General features: G+C 41.2%; 1 protein-coding gene across 1 annotated transcript in view; it reads left to right on the plus strand.

The window, feature by feature from the left end:
• Positions 1-17,866, plus strand: part of LOC147110650 (centriolar coiled-coil protein of 110 kDa-like) — a 55,293-nt gene that overhangs the window by 4,827 nt on the left and 32,600 nt on the right. The window contains 4 exon segments of the mRNA XM_086000831.1: positions 1,125-1,293; positions 9,001-9,129; positions 15,521-17,066; positions 17,069-17,200. Coding sequence (XP_085856957.1) covers positions 1,153-1,293; positions 9,001-9,129; positions 15,521-17,066; positions 17,069-17,200 — 1,948 coding nt within the window. The 5' untranslated portion in view covers positions 1,125-1,152.

The following is a 17,866-nucleotide window of genomic DNA, read 5'->3' on the forward strand; positions in this document are numbered from 1 at the left end:
TGTTCAGCACTGAAAGGATCGCTTGAGATCATTTTGAGGTAATTGTCCTTTGAAAGTTTGTTTTAATTGGTTTTGAATTTGTAATTTAACTTAAAACAAATCCAACCAGTTGGTTTTAGGGGCTCAAGAGGACTATGCTAATCCACATTCTATAGAATTGCAAAGAATTTACAGCACAGGCCAGTGTTTATGCTCCACATGAGTCTCCTCCCACTCTATATTTGTATTTCCTTCATCTTGCCCCATCAATATATCCTTCTATTTTCCCTCTTATGTATTTATCTAGCTGGAGCATTAGTATTAATGTAGTGAACCTGTAAAGATGCAATGTATGGTTGCACCTGCAGTTTCTACACCAGCTGGCTGGTAAAATTAAAAAACATCACTGGTGCAAAAGGTGAAGTTCATGAAACTTTATATAAAGGTGTGATCTGTATAGGGATTTTCCAGTAAATCATGTTTTGCTCCAGGACTTGTCACTGTATTGAAGGAAAAAGAGTATTATAATAAATAAAAGCTGCTGCATCCACTGCCTCGATTTACATGGGCTGTATATCCAATAAAATTAAACTTGTTTGTGTGCATCCCGGTTTGTATTCACAAACCTTGTTCTGTTTGTTTTCAGATTTCAGGTAATTAAAAAGATAAGTTACTAGATTTTAGTTTAAAATATGAAGGAATTTCAAGGCTTCGTAAAGTGTAGCTTCAGTTTTAGCCTGATGATAGCAACATTTTAAAAACATTATTCAAAACACATTTTTTGCATATTTTACTTGTCATACAGACTTAGAAATGGTTGAAACAGAACTGTGAGAAAGCTTTGAATGCAAAAATACATGTTGGGTAATTAATATGAATTAGTTACACTGGTTGCCAGGTAACGTACTGTTTTTATGAGAGCTACTGGTGTTACCATTTGCAGCCATCATCATCATACTAATATAATACCCCACTTTGTGTTTCTAACAATTTTTAATAAAGGTTTAGTATAAAACTTATTTCTAATTCTTCCATTGTCATTGGTGTGAAAAATGCCTGCCTGAAGTATATTTGGAGTTGCACAACTGGTTTATTTGAAATGTCGGCTATAATCCCAGTAACCTGTAATTCACTTCTTCATGCAGCTATAGAACAAAGAATTAGTGGGTGAGAATGGAGGAATATGAGGAGTTCTGCAAGAGGCATTTGGCCAAGATTCAGACTCAGATGGTGGAAAATGAGTCTTTGCAATCAATTTTACAGAAGAGCATCTCCGTTCTCCACTTCCACGGGATTGCTGTGCTCTCTCCTCTGGTATGACTCACCTGTTGTGTTTTTTTCCCAAAAGAGACAAAATTAGATATCATAGATTATAATAATGGAAATCATTTGCTAACTATATATTTTCTGATGAGTTTTTTCTGGGACACTGTTTCTGAATTCTGGAATATACTTGTTCAGAACATGAAGATGTTGACCTGTGCATTTGAGCTGCTTAATACAAATTCTTTTATGTTATACTGTGTCTGATTGCACAAACACATTAAATATTTAAAGAAAGAACATTGCAATACAGTACAGCTTTGAACATGAGTCCATGTACAACTTGCTGCTAAAGAGACTACATTTTTTGCCCTGGATGAATGAAAAATGTGACTTCTAGCATTCTTAAAGGATTTTGATAAGTTATGTAAACAATATTAATGTTTAGCAGTTTGTCTTGAGACCCTTCATTTTCTTGGCTTTTTGACTCCATTAGAAGATTCAAAACAATATATTTCAGTGATACTAAGAGCTATTTGTTTTAAACTATAACTGCAAAATCAAGATAATAAACTACACTAGTAAATTTTCTATTAACTTCAATAGATCTTGCGAGGCATTGCAGATGGTATTTCACAGGATATGGTCAGACTCTTGCCTTTCCCTGTTATCTTCATGATGCTGTTTCTCCTCCTGTTCGGATTCTGTCAATGTAGTACTTCTTTTCTGTTTCAGTACGTGTCATCTTCTCTCTTTTTCCGGTTTCTTTTTGGCTATGCGAGGGTGGATGGCTAAGTAGGGTACGGAGCTGCAGAGATTTATTTGATCTCTATTTCCTTTTTTTTTTATTGTGTGAAAATGGGATTTACTAATTGTTGTAGTGTACAGTACTTGGGAATTTTTTTTTTGTTCTTTCAAATGGAGATTGCTTCTTTTCTCTTAAATCTGCAAACCCCTGTTTCCTCCTATATTGGTTCCTTGAATGGTTGACTGTGCATTGCACTGGATCTGGCCCCATGACACTTGGGTACCCTAGTTGGGGTTTTGTTTTTGGTTACTGTTGAGCAAAGATCACTTCACAGCACATTGGGCCTGAAATTACAGTCAGCAGCATAGCTAAGGAGTACTCTGACAGTACGCCGTCATACCGGCCGTAAATTCAGGACCATTGTGTGTTTTTGATTATAGAATCCTTAGAATAGTACGGCAACGAATGAGGCCATTCGGCCCATTGAGTCTGTGCTGCCTCTTTCGAAGAGCAATCCAGTTAGTCCCACTCTGCTTCTCTTTCCCCATATCCCTGCAATTTTTTTCTCCAAGTATTTGTCCAATTCCCTTTTGAAGGCTACTATTGAATCTGTATCCACCTCCCTATCAGCCAGTGCATTCCAACTCCTAACCACTCCTTGTGTAAAAAAGTTTTTCCTCATGCCACCGCGGTTCTTTTGCCAATCGCCTTAAATCTGCCCCCTGGTTATCGACCCTTCAGCAATTGGAAACAGTTTCTCTTTATTTACTCTATCTAAACCCTTTGATTATAAACGCCTCTAACAAATATTCTTTATTTAATTTTTACCATTATTGAGCTGTATTCCTAGCAACAGTGAAGTTTACTCTTTGTTTTTTAAATGATTTTTTCTGTCGGCACAATGGAATTCTGCTCCCACCAAAAGTGTAGTTTCTTTTTTTAATTAAATTTTTCTGCATGTTGTTGGAGCCAACGGGAACATGCTGCCCCTCTCCCTCCCACTTTTTTGCAGTAAGATAGCAGCAAGCAGTGTCGGGTGCTCCCAACCAAAGTTGGGCGGACAGCAGCAGGTACCATTGGGCACTCATTCCGTCCCGTAGGTTGTGAGTCAGCAAGGCCACGCTAGGCTGTCGAGATCTTGAGGACGGAGGTCGGAGCAGAAAGTCTGGAGCAGTGAATGGTAGCAGATTGGGTGGGCAATCCCAAGAAAGTCTGAAAAGCAAGTTGCAGCATGCACTGTCTTGTGCTCTGTAGGCCTTGGGCAGCTGGGGCTGTGCTGCATTGTGCAGTAACCAGTCGTTCCTTTAACTTTTTTAATGTGTTCACAAAATGCTTTTTTATTTCCCTTTTACGTTCCCAGCCATTCTTCCTTTATGCCCTTTTTTTTTATCCCCCTCTATTTTCGTTATTCCACTTGATGTTCTATTGTATTAGACTTGCCACAAACCTCTAAGTCTCATTTTAATTTCTCTACCCTAATCATCTCCTGTTTGAAAGTTTCCCATATTATCTATGAAGAAGTATCTTTAGATAACTTGATGCCATTTTCACAGATAACAAATTAAAGCAATGTATTATTGACAGTTGGGAAAGTTCCTAATATTGGCCCAGAAATTCGGGTCAGAGGCTTCCCGAGGGTGCAAGCCCCCGACCTGCACTTACCCAGCGCGCCAGCCGTTGTGCTGTGGGCCCGCGTGGGATTCCGATCCTGGGCCTGCTCCAACTGCCGGCGCGCAGTGCTTGCGTATCCCAGGGGCGCAGTTAGTTCGAAGCGTCCCCTGGGATCACGTGGGCCATGGAGAGCCAATGGTAGCAGGGAATCTGTATTCATAGATTTGACAGGAAGACCTGTCAAATCTATGAATACAATTCAGCCCCAAAACATAACTAAAACTTCAAAAAAAAATATTTTTTAATCACATTTTTAAAATAACTATAAATTACATAAAATAACTATTTTAAACAATAATTTAAATTTTTGAAAAAATTAATTACTGTTTCTAACGGGGCTAAAAATAAACTTACCTTTCTTTAAAGTATTTAAAAATAATAAACCTGTGGAAAAAATGTTTTAATTTTACTTAATTCACCACTTACCTTGTTAAAAGCAGGCCTTGCAACTGTTCAATCATTTTATTCCAAAATTTCATTTTTTACGTACTTATGAAGTTTAAAACCTATTTTGACTTTAAATTAGAAGTTTCAGTTAATGAGGAAAAACGGCAGGCAAAAGGATTTTGAATTTCTTTTGAGCAATTTGATTGGCTCGCTTGGGTAGCCTTCAAACAAAATAAAAACAATGGATCCAATGAATAAATTTACATGGCACCCAATCCGCTGGAGGAAATTTGCTTGAGTTGGGGAAAAAAAACTTGTACAATATCCAATCAACTGCAAGAAGCTTTTGGCATAAATTTGATTGTGACACTAGAGCCCAGAAATTCGAGCGTGCCCAAAAATAGGTGTGCAGGGGGCACAGGGAACGATCCCTGCACCTGCATTGATGGGCCTGAGGCGCACGTAATATTGGGCCTCGTGCCTCATTATCATTGAACTGGCAAGCTGCGGATCAAGGGTGGGGCGAGGTCACCATAGAGCAGAGACGAGGTGGCCGGCAACAGTTCTTTGAATGTGGGGTCAGGAGAAGCACTCCTGCTCCTCGCGGCTCCACATTCAGGTGAGTATATTTTTAAATTTTAACCTTTTAGTGGTGGCCTGCACACGGCCCATTAAAGACCGCCTGTTAGGTCACCTGTTTTCCTGAATGCAGCAGTGCTGGCTGGCTCAGGCCAACCCAGTATTGCAGACAGGGCCTCAAACCAGCATTAGGCCCTTTATTTTCACATGCCAAGGAGCCTAACGCTTGTTTCAGGTGTGGGCCCTGGATGCCTTTTTTTTGCCTACAGCAATATGGCGGACAGCAAATATCTGGGTTGTAATGAGCGGCGCTTCCTGCCTGCCATATTGGAGGCTGTTTGCGCAGTGCCCATTTTCCTGGCGCTAATCAAATTTCTAGGCCTAAAGTTCCAGCACATGCTGTGCACAATTTTTAAAAATATTATAGATGCGCATCTTTTGAATGTGGCTTTTTGCCTAATGGGTATTTTCTAGAATATTACTTTGTGTTATAGTATAATGTACATGGTTTACTGTGCATATGGGGCATATGTTGTCGGTTGCATTGTTTAGCACTCCTGTAAGTAATGCAACTGATGATCTACTGATTTTGTTTGCTTTTTTTCATATTCCCATTTCAACTATACACATGTAGAGCCAAGTATAGAGTCCTGTGTGAACCTAAGCTCATTAAAGAGGACTTCAGTGTATTGCAATAAATTTGTAAACTGTTTTAATACTCCTGTACAGGCGATTGGGGAAAGCTTGACAGTTAAGAGAAAAAGAAAGACTTGCATTTATATGCCGCCTTTCATGACTGCAGGATGTCCAAAAGCGCTTTGCAACCAATGAAGTAGGTTGAAGTGTAGTCACTGTTGTAATGTAGGAAACACAGCAGCCAATTTGTACACCGAAGGGTCCCACAAACAGCAATGTGATAATAACCAGATAATCTGTTTTGGTGATGTTGGTCGAGGGATAAATATTGGCCAGGACACCGGGGATAACTGCCCTGCGCTTCTTTGAAATAGTGCCAAGGGATCTTTATTCTCTCAGTACTGCACTGGAGTGTCGGCCTAGATTTTTGTGCTCAAGTCGCTGGAGTGAGACTTGTTTGGAATGGGTGATGGAAATTGGCAAATATGTTGCCTTGCTCTGCTAAAATAGTGCATAAAGAACAATGCAGCATTCTGCAATAAAATATTTTGAAAATTACTCTTGTAAATATATGAACATAAGAAATAGGAGCAGGAGTAGGCCAATCGGCCCCTCGAGCCTGCTCCGCCATTCAATAAGATCATGGCTGATCTGATCCTAACCGCCAATCGTTATTTCTGTAAGCTGCAAATGTCTGAAACGATGGTCTTATCCTTAGTTTTATTTAAAAAGAATGTTACCCTGTGCTGGTTGACCTTCCAGTTGACTGTCATTGCCAGTGGATTGCTAAGGCTAAGCACTGAAACATCTTTGCCTTTTAAAGGCTCACAATACTGCCTGCTATTCCACTGAAAGTAATCAGTGCCACTAGGAACAAGGGTAGCTGACAATTTAAGAACATCAGAATTAGGAGGGGGAGTAGCCCTCGAGCCTGCTCCGCCATTCAAGGAGATCATGGCTGATCTTCGACCTCAACTCCACTTTCCTGTCCGATCGCCATATCTATTGATTCCCCTAGAGTCCAAAAATCTATCTATTTCAGCCTTGAATGTACTCAATGATTCAGCAACCACAGCCCTTTGGGGTAGAGAATTCCAAAGATTCACAACCCACTGAGTGGGGAAAAAAATTCCTCCTCCTCTCTGGTTTAAATGGCCGACCCTTATCCTGAGACTAATCTCCCTAGTTCTAGACTCTCCAGCCAGGGGAAACAACCTCTCAGCATCTACCCTGTCAATCCCCTTCGGTATCTTATATATTTCAATGAGAGCACCTCTCATTCTTCTAAACTCCAGAGAGTATAGGCCCATTCTACACACGCTATCATCATAGGGCAACCCTCTCATCCCAGGAATCAAAGCCTTTGTTGCACCGCCTCTAAGGCAAGTATATCCTCACTTAAGGAGACCAAAACTGTGCACAGTACTCTAGGTCACTGTTCCCTTTAAGCTGCGCAGCTGTCTGGAGCTCCCACGCAGCCGCTCGCTGGCTTTACAGCAAGAAAAACTGCGCATGTGCGGGAATTTGAATGGGCCCCGCAGCCTGTTAAAGGGGCTGCACACCCAAAAAAAAATTAAAGGCAGCATTGCTGCAGATGTGATCTCGCCAAAGCCCTGTACATTTGTTGCAAGACTTCCTTACTTTTGTACTCCAACCCCCAATATGCTATTTGCCTTCCTAATTGCTTGCTGTACTTGCATGCTAACTCTCTGCATTTCCTGTACAAGGACACCTAAATCTCTCTGAACACCAACATTTAATAGTTCTCCCCATTTAAAATGTTTTCTGTTTTTCTGTTCTTCCTACCAAAGTGAATAACCTCACATTTCTCCACATTATACTCCATCTGCCACCTTATTGCCCACTCACTTAAACAGTCTACAGGAAACTTTGTGCTATCTGGAGGTGAGCTATCCGGCAATCTGGAGCCACCGGCAAAATTCAGCAGCCGTTTTTTATTCTTTTTGTTTTTTTTTTTGCTTTGTTTGAACAGTCAAGCTGTGCAAGGTCTGTAGCTATAGCAACAGCTTCAGCTACAGAGCTTTAGAGCCACACCCGAGTGTTTAGAAGCTGTTGCTAAGCAACAGTGTTTGTTGTCAAATACGGAGATAAGAATCTCCGTATCTCTCAACATTAACTCTGGAGAGTACGGCAGTTTTGAGGCAACGGCAGCAGCTTGGTGCCGGATAGCACAAAGTTTCCTGTATATCCCTTTGCAGGCTCTTTGTGTCCTCCTCACAGCTTGCCTTCCCACATAGCTTTGTATCGTCAGCAAACTTGGATACATTACACGTCTGAATCTGCATCCAAATCATTAATATATAAATTGTAAATAGCTGAGGCCCAAGCACTCATCCTTGTGGCACTCCTAGTTACAGCCTGCCTACCTGAAAATGACCCGTTTATCCCCACTGTCTGTTTTCTGTCCGTTAACAAATCCTTTATCCATGCTAGTATATTACTGTACCCCCAACTCCATGAGCTGTTATCTTGCATAACAGCCTTTTATGTGGCACCTTATCGAATGCCTTTTGGAAATCCAAATGTACTACATCCACTAGTTCCCCTTTATCTACCCTGTTAGTTACATCCACAAATTTTTTAAATAAATTTGTTAAACACGATTTCCCTTTCATAAAACCATGTTGACTCTGCCTAATCATATTATGATTATCTAAGCGCCCTGTTGCCACTTTCTTAATAATGCATTCCAGCATTTTCCCACCGACTGATGTCAGGCTAACCAATTTACCACATTTGATTGTCAAATCTTGGAAATATAGTGAAGATGGTGGCTTCTCAACTTATTAACAAAGATAAATTATATCTGGCCTATGTTTTACTAGCAGTTGCAGTGTTATTGCAGTTCAAACCGTATGGATCTTTCAGTGAAGTGAATTACTGCGAGGATAGCCCTAGCACTTAAATCTAGCTCTTCTGAGCCAGACCTGTAAACTGTGCATGTTTACAACTAAATGGCTGGACTTATTTTAAGTAATGTCGGTAATGATTTTACTGAAGTTGACGATGTTTTAAGTTGGGTTTGTCTGTATCTTCTAAATTGTATGTACCTTTCCGTAGTACAGGAAGAGTGACAATGGACAGACTGCTGCAGAAGCTAGCAGAGGCAAATGCGCAATGGCAAGTTCTTGTAGTCCCTACAGCCAACCTGGTTCTAATGACTGCTCAGTTTTGTCAGAAGTTACCTGGAGTCTATGTGGAGGAAAATTCAGAGCCAGACTAAATTAACTGGATGATCTGTGAAACGGATTTATAATACAATGCATTTTGATCAAACTTAAGTGCTACTGTTGTATCTGCTACAATAATCACACACAAGCTAGCTTTGTCTTTTGTGGATAGAATACCTTCAAATCCCAAAGATCACATGATTACTAATGGGTTGCTTTAATTTGTCAGATGAGCACTTTGTAAGCATAGCGTCTTTTTAACAGGAGAACACCCTCTGCACAATAGTTAATCATAAGCTTTTATGGGACTCGTCAGCAGCTGAGCTTCGGCTGGTTATTTGATAGCTTAGCCTCAGCTTTTAAACAACATCATCCAACAAGTGGAGCGAATAAGTAGTATTCACAATACACAGTGGAGGTACTTTTTCTGATTTAAGTAAGCTTGGTTCTTGGAGGTTTGAAATTAGATCATTAGAGTGAGGTACAGATTTGCTGAAAGCTTGTTGTGCACCACCAAACTGGATCAAGCTATTTTTCCTCTTGCAGATGAATACTGAAAGGAAACTGGAGATGCAGCAATACAGACAAAAAGCTGTGGAATTGGAGCTCAGCCGGCAGAAAGCAAGGAAAAGTGCCTTACTTACCCGTGTGCAAGAAATCATTGAAAATGTACAGGTTAGCTATTTTGTTACCTTTGTTTACAGTAATGGATTTTTAAACTGCCAGAGCAAAATTGCAAGTTCAGAGGAGGTGCTATAGTTTTCTTCATTATCATTGTGACATTTAAAACAAGTTGACTATTGTCATTCTGAACCATTAGTGCTGCTATTTTTCCTTTGTCCAAGTAAATGGTTTGCTGCACCATACTATGAACTCTATTGTATGACATTCATGATGTTTGCCATGCTATAATACAAGAAAATGCAGATTGTTTTAGTGTTATATTTAGCTTAGTGGTAGCAATCTTGCCTCTGAGTCATGGGTTCAAGCCCCACTCAAGAGACTTGAGCAGGTAATCTGGACTGACAGTTCAGTGCAGTACTGAGGGAGTGCTACATTGTCTGAGTTGCTGCCTTTTCGATAAGACATTAAACAGAGACCCCAAGTGGATGTAAAAGATCCCATGGCACTTTTCGAAGAGGAGCAGGGAGTTGTCCTGGCCGTCCTTTATTCCTTAACCAACGCAGATTATCTGGTCATTTATCTCATTGCTGTATGTGGAACATTGCTATGTGCAATTTGGGTACCATTTTTTTTTTAGGTTTTTAATATGCTGTCATATCTGGCACGTATGACTTCCCTAATGCTTTGATTTATGCAAAGCAATTCAAATTCCTCTTGCCAGTGTAGTACTGTTAAATTAGGCATAAGGAAAATATATAGGAGACAATGGATACCTCACTAAATTCACTGAAGTATCCATTTTATTGTGCACGAGGTTACTAGGTGCATTTTTAATCTTTAGTCTGCAACTCACAAATTGCTGCTATGTATTTTAAGATCTCTAGCAGGCAAAAGAATAATGGTTTATTGATTTTTTTGTTTGCTAGCAGTGTAATATATCAGCTGGGGGATGAGGGGAACTGGCTTCCCGCTGCCTCCATCCACCCTTCCACAACCAAAAGATTGCTCTGGGTGCTAATTTGAAAAATACGGATTTAAATGATCATTGTTTAAGATCAGGTTCTCATTCAACATTTCCTAATTTGTACAAAACTGGGACAGTATCCAAGAAAACTGGGACAGTCACCCAAGAAATCTATTTTGAGTTATTCTTTGAAAGGTGAACTGTCCTGCAATTTTTATATCTCTAGTTTCAAGTGCATGGGGATATGAAATACTAATCTGGAAATCAAAACTAAGGAAACTTAAGATGTAGACTTTAAAATCACCATTAAAATCTCTCCACCACCACTCCTTTTAAGACTCTCCTTAAAACCTACCCAGCTTTTGGGCACCTGTCCTAATATCAAGTTTGGCTCAGTGTCGATCTTTGTCTGATTACACTCCTGTGAAGCGCCTTGGGATGTTTTACTATGTTAAAGGAGCTAAATAAATGCAAGTTGTTATAAACTTCAAAATAGAGACCAGAGTCAGACTGTCTATGGGGAAAATGGGCAAGATTGATTGACTGATCTGGTAATTAGGCAGATGGTTCTAGGAGAAACTTAAAATGTGCACTCTAAGGCCTCGGCAGTTCCTGGACTACCTGTATAGGTAATCTGCTCACAATTTTTGCAAATTGTATCGGATGCTGTTTAAAAGTGAACTTTTGGGCCCTAGATGGTGCAGTGGGTTAGATCGTGGCTTTTTGCCTCTGGGACCTGGGTTCAAATCCAGTCCTGACTGATGGTAAAACATTCACTGTCTGCTGGCTGTATGGGTCTAATGTGAGTACTCAATCCTGCTTCTAGTGGGAAAGGGTCTATTTACAACTGCTTCAAGTTTGGCATTCGTTGGCAACCACTATGACAGGCCAAAGGATGGTTGGGTTGGGAAATGGAAAAATGCCACACTGGTACTAATATAATAGCAAAATACTGCGGATGCTGGAAATCTGAAATAACAACAGAAAATGCTGGAAAAGCTCAGCAGGCCAGGCAGCATCCGTGGCGAGAGAAACAGAGTTAATGTTTTAGGTCAGGGACCCTTCATCAGAACTGGAAAAAGCTGGAGATGTAACAGATATTAAGCATGTGCAGTTCCTTCAATTCCTTCCTCCCCCTCCTGTCTCTGCACCTGCTTAATATCTGTTACATATCCAGCTTTTTCCAGTTCTGATGAAGGGTCCCAGACCTGAAACGTTAACTCTCTTTCTCTCTCTCCACGGATGCTGCCTGGCTTGCTGAGTTTTTCCAGTGTTTTCTGTTGTTATTCCACACTGGTACTGTAGGGGCACTCTCCTAAAGCTCGGGCTGTTGCACATATTACGAGTAAAGTAGAGGGTGCTTTACTCTGCCTCTTGCTATGCTATACCTGACCTGAGAGTCTTAATACTGACACTAGCTGTCTGAAATGAAAATATTTTCTTCCTTGGCACTAACATCACTAATCCTGATGAGAGCAAAAATTTTAAAAGAAGGGAGAAATAGGGCTAGATAATTCAAGTTGTTTAACACTTTATCTTCACATGAGTAGAATGTTTCAAATACGCAGAGTCCAGGTTTTGCTTTTTTGGGGGGTCGGGGCTCTGCATGAAGACAATTGCAACTCAGATTAGTTGAAGTAGCAAAGTGCTGATGCTAATTGCAGCACTCCTACCAGCTAACTTGGGACAGTCCAGGTATTGAACCCATGTCTTTTCTGCCTTTGTGGCTGTCTACCCCACTAGCTGGCGTAATTACCCACCGAGTCATCAGGGAAGTTCGGAGAAAGGAGCATAGAAATGCCATTGGCAGCCTCCTGAGGATGAATCTTGGTTAGGTGGAATTTCGGCTACCCCATAAAGGCGAGTGCTCTTGTCCCTGCCTCAGATATTTTGGGCAGTCGGCTGTGCCGTTGTTGATGCTAATGGGGTGCCCACTTCAGTGAAGGGTGGGGGGTGAGACAGATACCACTGTAGCACCTTACTTCAGAGTAAGTGGATCAACTATGCCAGCCAAAATTCTTAAAGAAATTCCTAATTTTGATTCAGCTACTTTCCCACCATGTTGTTGAGCGCAAGGCAAGTGGAACAAGCAGGAATGTTTTGTTTATAGGGGCTATTGCCTTTCCCTAGTTGCCGTGAGAAGGTGGTGGGTCGTCTTCTTGAACCACTGCAGTCCATGAGATGAAGAGGCTCCCACAATACTGTTTGGTGGGAATTTCTAGGATCCAGCAACAACAAAGAAATGGTGATATATGTCCAAGTCATGATGTGTGATTTGGAGGGGAACTTGGTGGTGATGGTGTTCCCATGCACCCACTGCCCTTGTCCTTCTGAGGTGGCGCAGGTTGCGGGTTCGGGAGGTGCTGACGAAGAAGCATTGGTGAGTTGTTGCAATGCATCTTGTAGATAGTGCACACTGCAGCCAGTGGTGGAGGAGGGGAATGTTTAGGCTCGTGGATGAGTTGCTGATCAAGGGGACTGCTTTGTTCTGGATGGTGTCGAGTTGCTTGTGTTGCAGCTGCACCCATCTAACCAAGTGGAGAGTATTCTGTCACACTCCTAATTTGTGCCTTGTAGGTGGTGGAGGGACTTTGGGGAATTAGAAAATGATTCACTTGCTACTGAATACCCAGCCTCTGACCTGCTCTAGTAGCCATGGCATTTATATAGCTGGTCCAGTTGAGTTTCTGGTCAATGATGATGCCCAGGATGTTGATGGTGGGGGGTTTGGTGTTGGTAATGCCATTGAATGTCAAGGGTAGGTGGTTAGGCTCTCTTATTGGAGATGGTCATTGCCAGTTACTTATGTGGCACAAATATTACTTGCCACTTAATCAGCCCAAGCCTGGATGTTGTCCAGGTCTTGTTGCATGTGGGCATGGACTGCTTCATTAACTGAGGAATTGCTAATGAAGCTGAACAGTGTGCAATCCTCACCGAACAGCCCCATTCTGACTATGACGGATGGAAGGTCATTGGTGAAACAGTTGAAGATAATTAGGCCTAGGACGCTGCCCTGAGGAACTCCTGCGGCTGAGATGATTGGCCTCCATCAACCACAGCCATCTTCCTTTTGTGCTAGGTATGACTCCAGCCACTGGAGAGCTTTGCCCTGATGTCCATTGACTCAAGTTTTACTAGCGCTCCTTGCTGCCACACTTGCTCAAATACTGCCTTAATGTCAACGGCAGTCATTGTCGCCTCGCCTCTGGAATTGAGCTTGTGTGACCATACTTGAGCAAGGCTGTAATGAGGTCTATAGACGTGTGGTCCTGGCAGAACCCAAACTGAGCATAGGTATGCATGTTATTGATAAGTAAGTGCTGCTTGATAGCATTATTGGTGATTGCTTCCCTCACTTTGCTGATGACCGTCAGTAGGCTGATAGGGTGAGTTGGATTTTCTTTGTCCACAAAAAGTAGGACAAATCCTGAGTTTTAAATTGTGGTGGTATACAACTCTGATGGCCCACAGCACCTCATGGATGCCCAGTTTTGAGCTGCCAGATCTGTTCTTAATCTATCCTATTTAGTACGGTAGAAGTGCCACACACCACAATGGAGGATGTCCTAAATGTGCAGATGGTTCTTAGTCTCCACAAGAACTGTGTGCTAGTTACTCCTATCAATGGTGTCATGGACCGGCACATTTGCGACCGGTAGCTTAATGAGAACCAGGTCAAGTAGGATATTCTGTAATGTGGTTCTCCCATTACGTGAAACAAGTCCACTCTGGAGCTATGTCCTTTGGGACTTGGCCAGTTCGGTCAATGGTGGTATCATCGAGCCACTCTTGATTGTAGACCTCACCCAGAGTACATTCTCTGTCTTCAGTGCTTCCTCCAAGAGGTGTTCAACATGGAGGATTACGGATTCATCAGCTGAGGGAGGGTAGTAAGTGGTAATCGGCAGGACGTTTCCTCGCCCATGAGACATCACTGGGTCCGGATTCGATGTTGAGGACTCCTGGGCCATTTTCCTCCCCCCCCCCCCTGACTCTATCCCATTGTGCCCCCATGTCTGGTGAGTTTGTCCTGCTGGTGGGACAGGGCGTACCCAGGGATGGTGATGGCGGAGTCTCGAACGTATGATTTTGTGAGTATGGCTGTTGCTTGATTAGTCTGTGGGACAGCTCTCCTAACTTTGGCACCAGTTCCCAGATGTTAACGAGGAGGACTTTGCCGGGTCGATGGAGCTGGTTGTGCATTTGTCGTGTCCTGATTTTATGCCTAGTTTGCCGCTGAGTGGTCCGCCTGGTATTTTTATAGCTGTTTGATACAACTGAGTGGCTTGCTGGGCAATTAAGAGTCAACCACATTGGTGTGGGGCTGGAGTCACGTATAGGCCAGACCGGGTAAGGACAGTAGGTTTCCTTCCCTAAAGAAATTAGTGAACCAGTTGGGTTTTTACAACAACCCGACAGCTTCGTGCTCACTTTACTGGTGCCAACCTTTTATTTCAGATTTTTCCCAAATTCTCAAACTGCCATGGTGGGATTTGAAGTTACGTTCCCTGGACGATGAGTCCAGGCCTCTGAATTACTAGTCCAGTAGAATAACTACTACACTACCGTATCCTGCCTACAGTGGCCGATGTCATCCTGCCACTCCCACTTCTTTGTGATGTCTGCAGGATAGACGTTGACTGCAGTTGCCCACCCCCAGTTCTGTTTTTTTTTCAATGGTAAAAAAAGAGGTGCATAGACCCAACTTAACGAGGTCCTGCACCAAACTGTCCAGATTGTGATTTTTTTTTTGCATCTTCGCAGTGGAGAAATTTCAGGGCTGGATGTTTCAGTTAAACCTAATTCTTTTGTAACTTTTAAATAGAATTCTGATAAAGCAACTCTGAGTTGGCCTGACGGATTCAAGTAATAATTAAATCTGTTTTTACCTTATGAACACTTTGCTTTTTTAACCAGATTATTTATGTTGGTATGAATGGTGTTGCTACTTTTCTTAAATCAAATTTTGCTGCTATGGCTAGTTAGCAATTCATAAAATGTAATGTTTGCAGCTAGCAAAAAGACTTTCCATGTATCGCAACCAATTTAGAAGGCTTGTCGTCTTGTGTTTACAATTGTTTACTTGGATACCGAAAGCAAAACATTACATGATGGGATTTTGTTAGGTTACACTACCAGCGGTTACCAACAAACATTAAATTTTATGCTTCACTTCGAATGGACCTCCTGCAGTCTCTGAATATTTTACTTGAGATGGTGATGCTTTCAGATTGTGTATAATTATTATAAGTGGTGACTTTTTTGAAAGGCTAAGACTTCAATTTTGTCTGATTGAAGTTTAAAATATATCGTTTTTTTAATCTGTTATTAACTGCTCCATAATGTACTGAAAAAGTCGCATTATTATAAAATGTTGTCCAAAGTACAGGTATGCTTCATAGAGCGGACAGGTGTCACATAAAATTAATACATTTTGCATTGTTAATTCTGATTTTTTTAAACTTTTTTTTAAAGGTATGGAAAGTGCCAAGTACCACTGAATGTGTCAAAGACCCTGCTGCTCAAACTCCAGCAAAAATTGATGCAACAAATGGCTCCACAACAATACAGCATACTGACCATTCTTCAGTTTTCCCAAGCTATTCTGACAAATCCGAGGACATCATTCTATCAACTAATCCGCTATTGAAATTAAAGGACAAGTTTGACATTGTAGACTCTGAAAAGTGTATTTGTTCCCCTCAAATAAGTGAGCTTCCCAAACCCACTTGCAGTATCCAATCTAATAACACTCTTTCAGTATGTGTGAGTCCTAAGAAAGAAGAATCAAAAACTGATGTACTGTCACCTGTAAAGGAATCTCCTGATCATTATGCAATGAGTCTCCAGAATCTGCTTAAAAAGTCAAGAGAATATGTAGAGAGAGAACAAAATCGACGCAATGGGAAAAATGCTTCCAAGGAAGGTACAAATGAAAGCCACTCTGATAAAGAAAATGAAGGTGTTAAGATCAATGACTGGGAAAGAGAAAGAAACCGAATCTGTAACAAAAGTCGGAGTTCTAGTCCTGTAATAGTTGATAAATCAAGCAGTGCGGGATCATCTTCGCAGTCACAAGTTGCTTCTATGATCAGTGAAAGCTTGGAAATGCATGATAAAACAGCAGTTAGCATGCCTACTTCAGTTTTATGTAGTTCATCAAAAGTAGACTTTCCAGCAAAGTCAATAAAAGGCTTATCTAGGGAATCCGATTCAGATGAGGATTGGATAAGCAGCTCAGCATATGAACGTGAAAGCAGTTTGCTTAAAAGCTTAATGGGATCCTATGCCAAACTGCCTAACCCTGAACCAAGTCGCAGTCCCAAAATACACCAAAGACGTCCCAGGACATCGACCAATATTGTCATTAATAACCCAGTGAATGCTTATGAGCTAAGCCCAAAAGAAAAGTTCAAAGGGCTACCTGGGACAGATCAAGGTAAAATAAATATTTGTAGTCTAGATGTAAGGAGAGCAGTGCCAAATGAAGCTTTAGCAGCCGTCAGTCAAGAAGAAACTGAAAAAATTCCTAGGAAACGGCAAGATCTTCCGACATGTTTGGCAAGGGTAAATGATGTTCCTACAAAAAGTAATTCACAGTATATGTTCGCTGAACCTTCTGGGAAATCTGAAATAAATATGTTTGGAGCCATAGTTGGTAATGAAGTTCAAGTGCCATTGAGGAGCTTAATTCACAAAGATTCATATGATTTGGAAAGGACTTCTCCATTATTTGTACATAAGCAGGAAATAATCCAGCTACTGGAACCCCAGAATGAACTTAATCTCAGTGGCCAAAAGACTAGCAGCCTGATTGAAAAGGCTAAACAAGGTTCACCCGTTGAGCTTAACAAATCCTATGATGTCAAACATCCATCTCCAGTGCTGCTGCAAACCCAAAATACAAGGCCACAAATGGATTTCTCCGTTATGTCTTCTGAAAATGAAAAGCATCTACAAAGCAGCATGGAAGCTAAAGCCAAACGTAAGTTAGATCTGGATACTTTAAGTGCCAAAGCAAAGAGTCCATTGTTAAAACTGCAGGCTCATGTGTTCAGGAGATGAGCAGGTGGACTCGAGAGGAGAGACATCAGAGAGTTCCTATTAGCAGGAGTGAAACTGAAGTGCCTTTAAATAGCCATATTAATGCTATAGGTAAGGACAGCTTTTTTCTTGAGATACAGAGAGAGTTGAATTCTCTTTTCTTAACCATGTTCTCTATAAAATAGTACTACAGGAAACTTTGGTTTATCCAGAGGTTGTATGTCTGGAAACCTCGATCTAACGGCAGAAATCAGCAGCCGTTTTGTTAGTTTTTTTTTCTTTGTTTAAAAAAATGCTAGAAGAAAAAAAAGTCAGTCTCTGGAAAGCCTCTCTGAAGCTGTTGCTAAGCTACAGAGACGCTTCCAAGGTACGGGCCGACTGTTTACAAGCTGTTGCTAAGCAACAGTGTTTGTTGTCAGATACGGAGATGAAAACCTCCGTATCCTTCAACATTAGCGCTGGTCTGTCCGGAAGTTTTCATAGATCGGCATCACGTCGGTGCCGGATCTCGCGAAGTTTCCTGTAGTTGTGTGACAATGCTATATTGTCCCTATGTGTTTTCCTTGCAAAGCTGCTGATGAGATCTAATAATTATTGCTGATGTGTAGTTAGCACATAACCTAGTTGACATTTGTTAATTTGCTATAAGGTTATGGGAACTTGTTAAGACAGTGCAGAATTTTTTAAGGTTTCAAAATGTTTTTGCATTTTTGTTGCAAAAGTGATTTTCTGTAAATTCTGATGTTGAAGGTTATGGAGAATTCTGCAAATGCATCA

Source organism: Somniosus microcephalus, chromosome 11, assembly GCF_052327205.1.
Source record: "Somniosus microcephalus isolate GS21.2 chromosome 11, FLI_Smic_1.0, whole genome shotgun sequence".
Classification (NCBI taxonomy): Eukaryota; Metazoa; Chordata; class Chondrichthyes; order Squaliformes; family Somniosidae; genus Somniosus; species Somniosus microcephalus.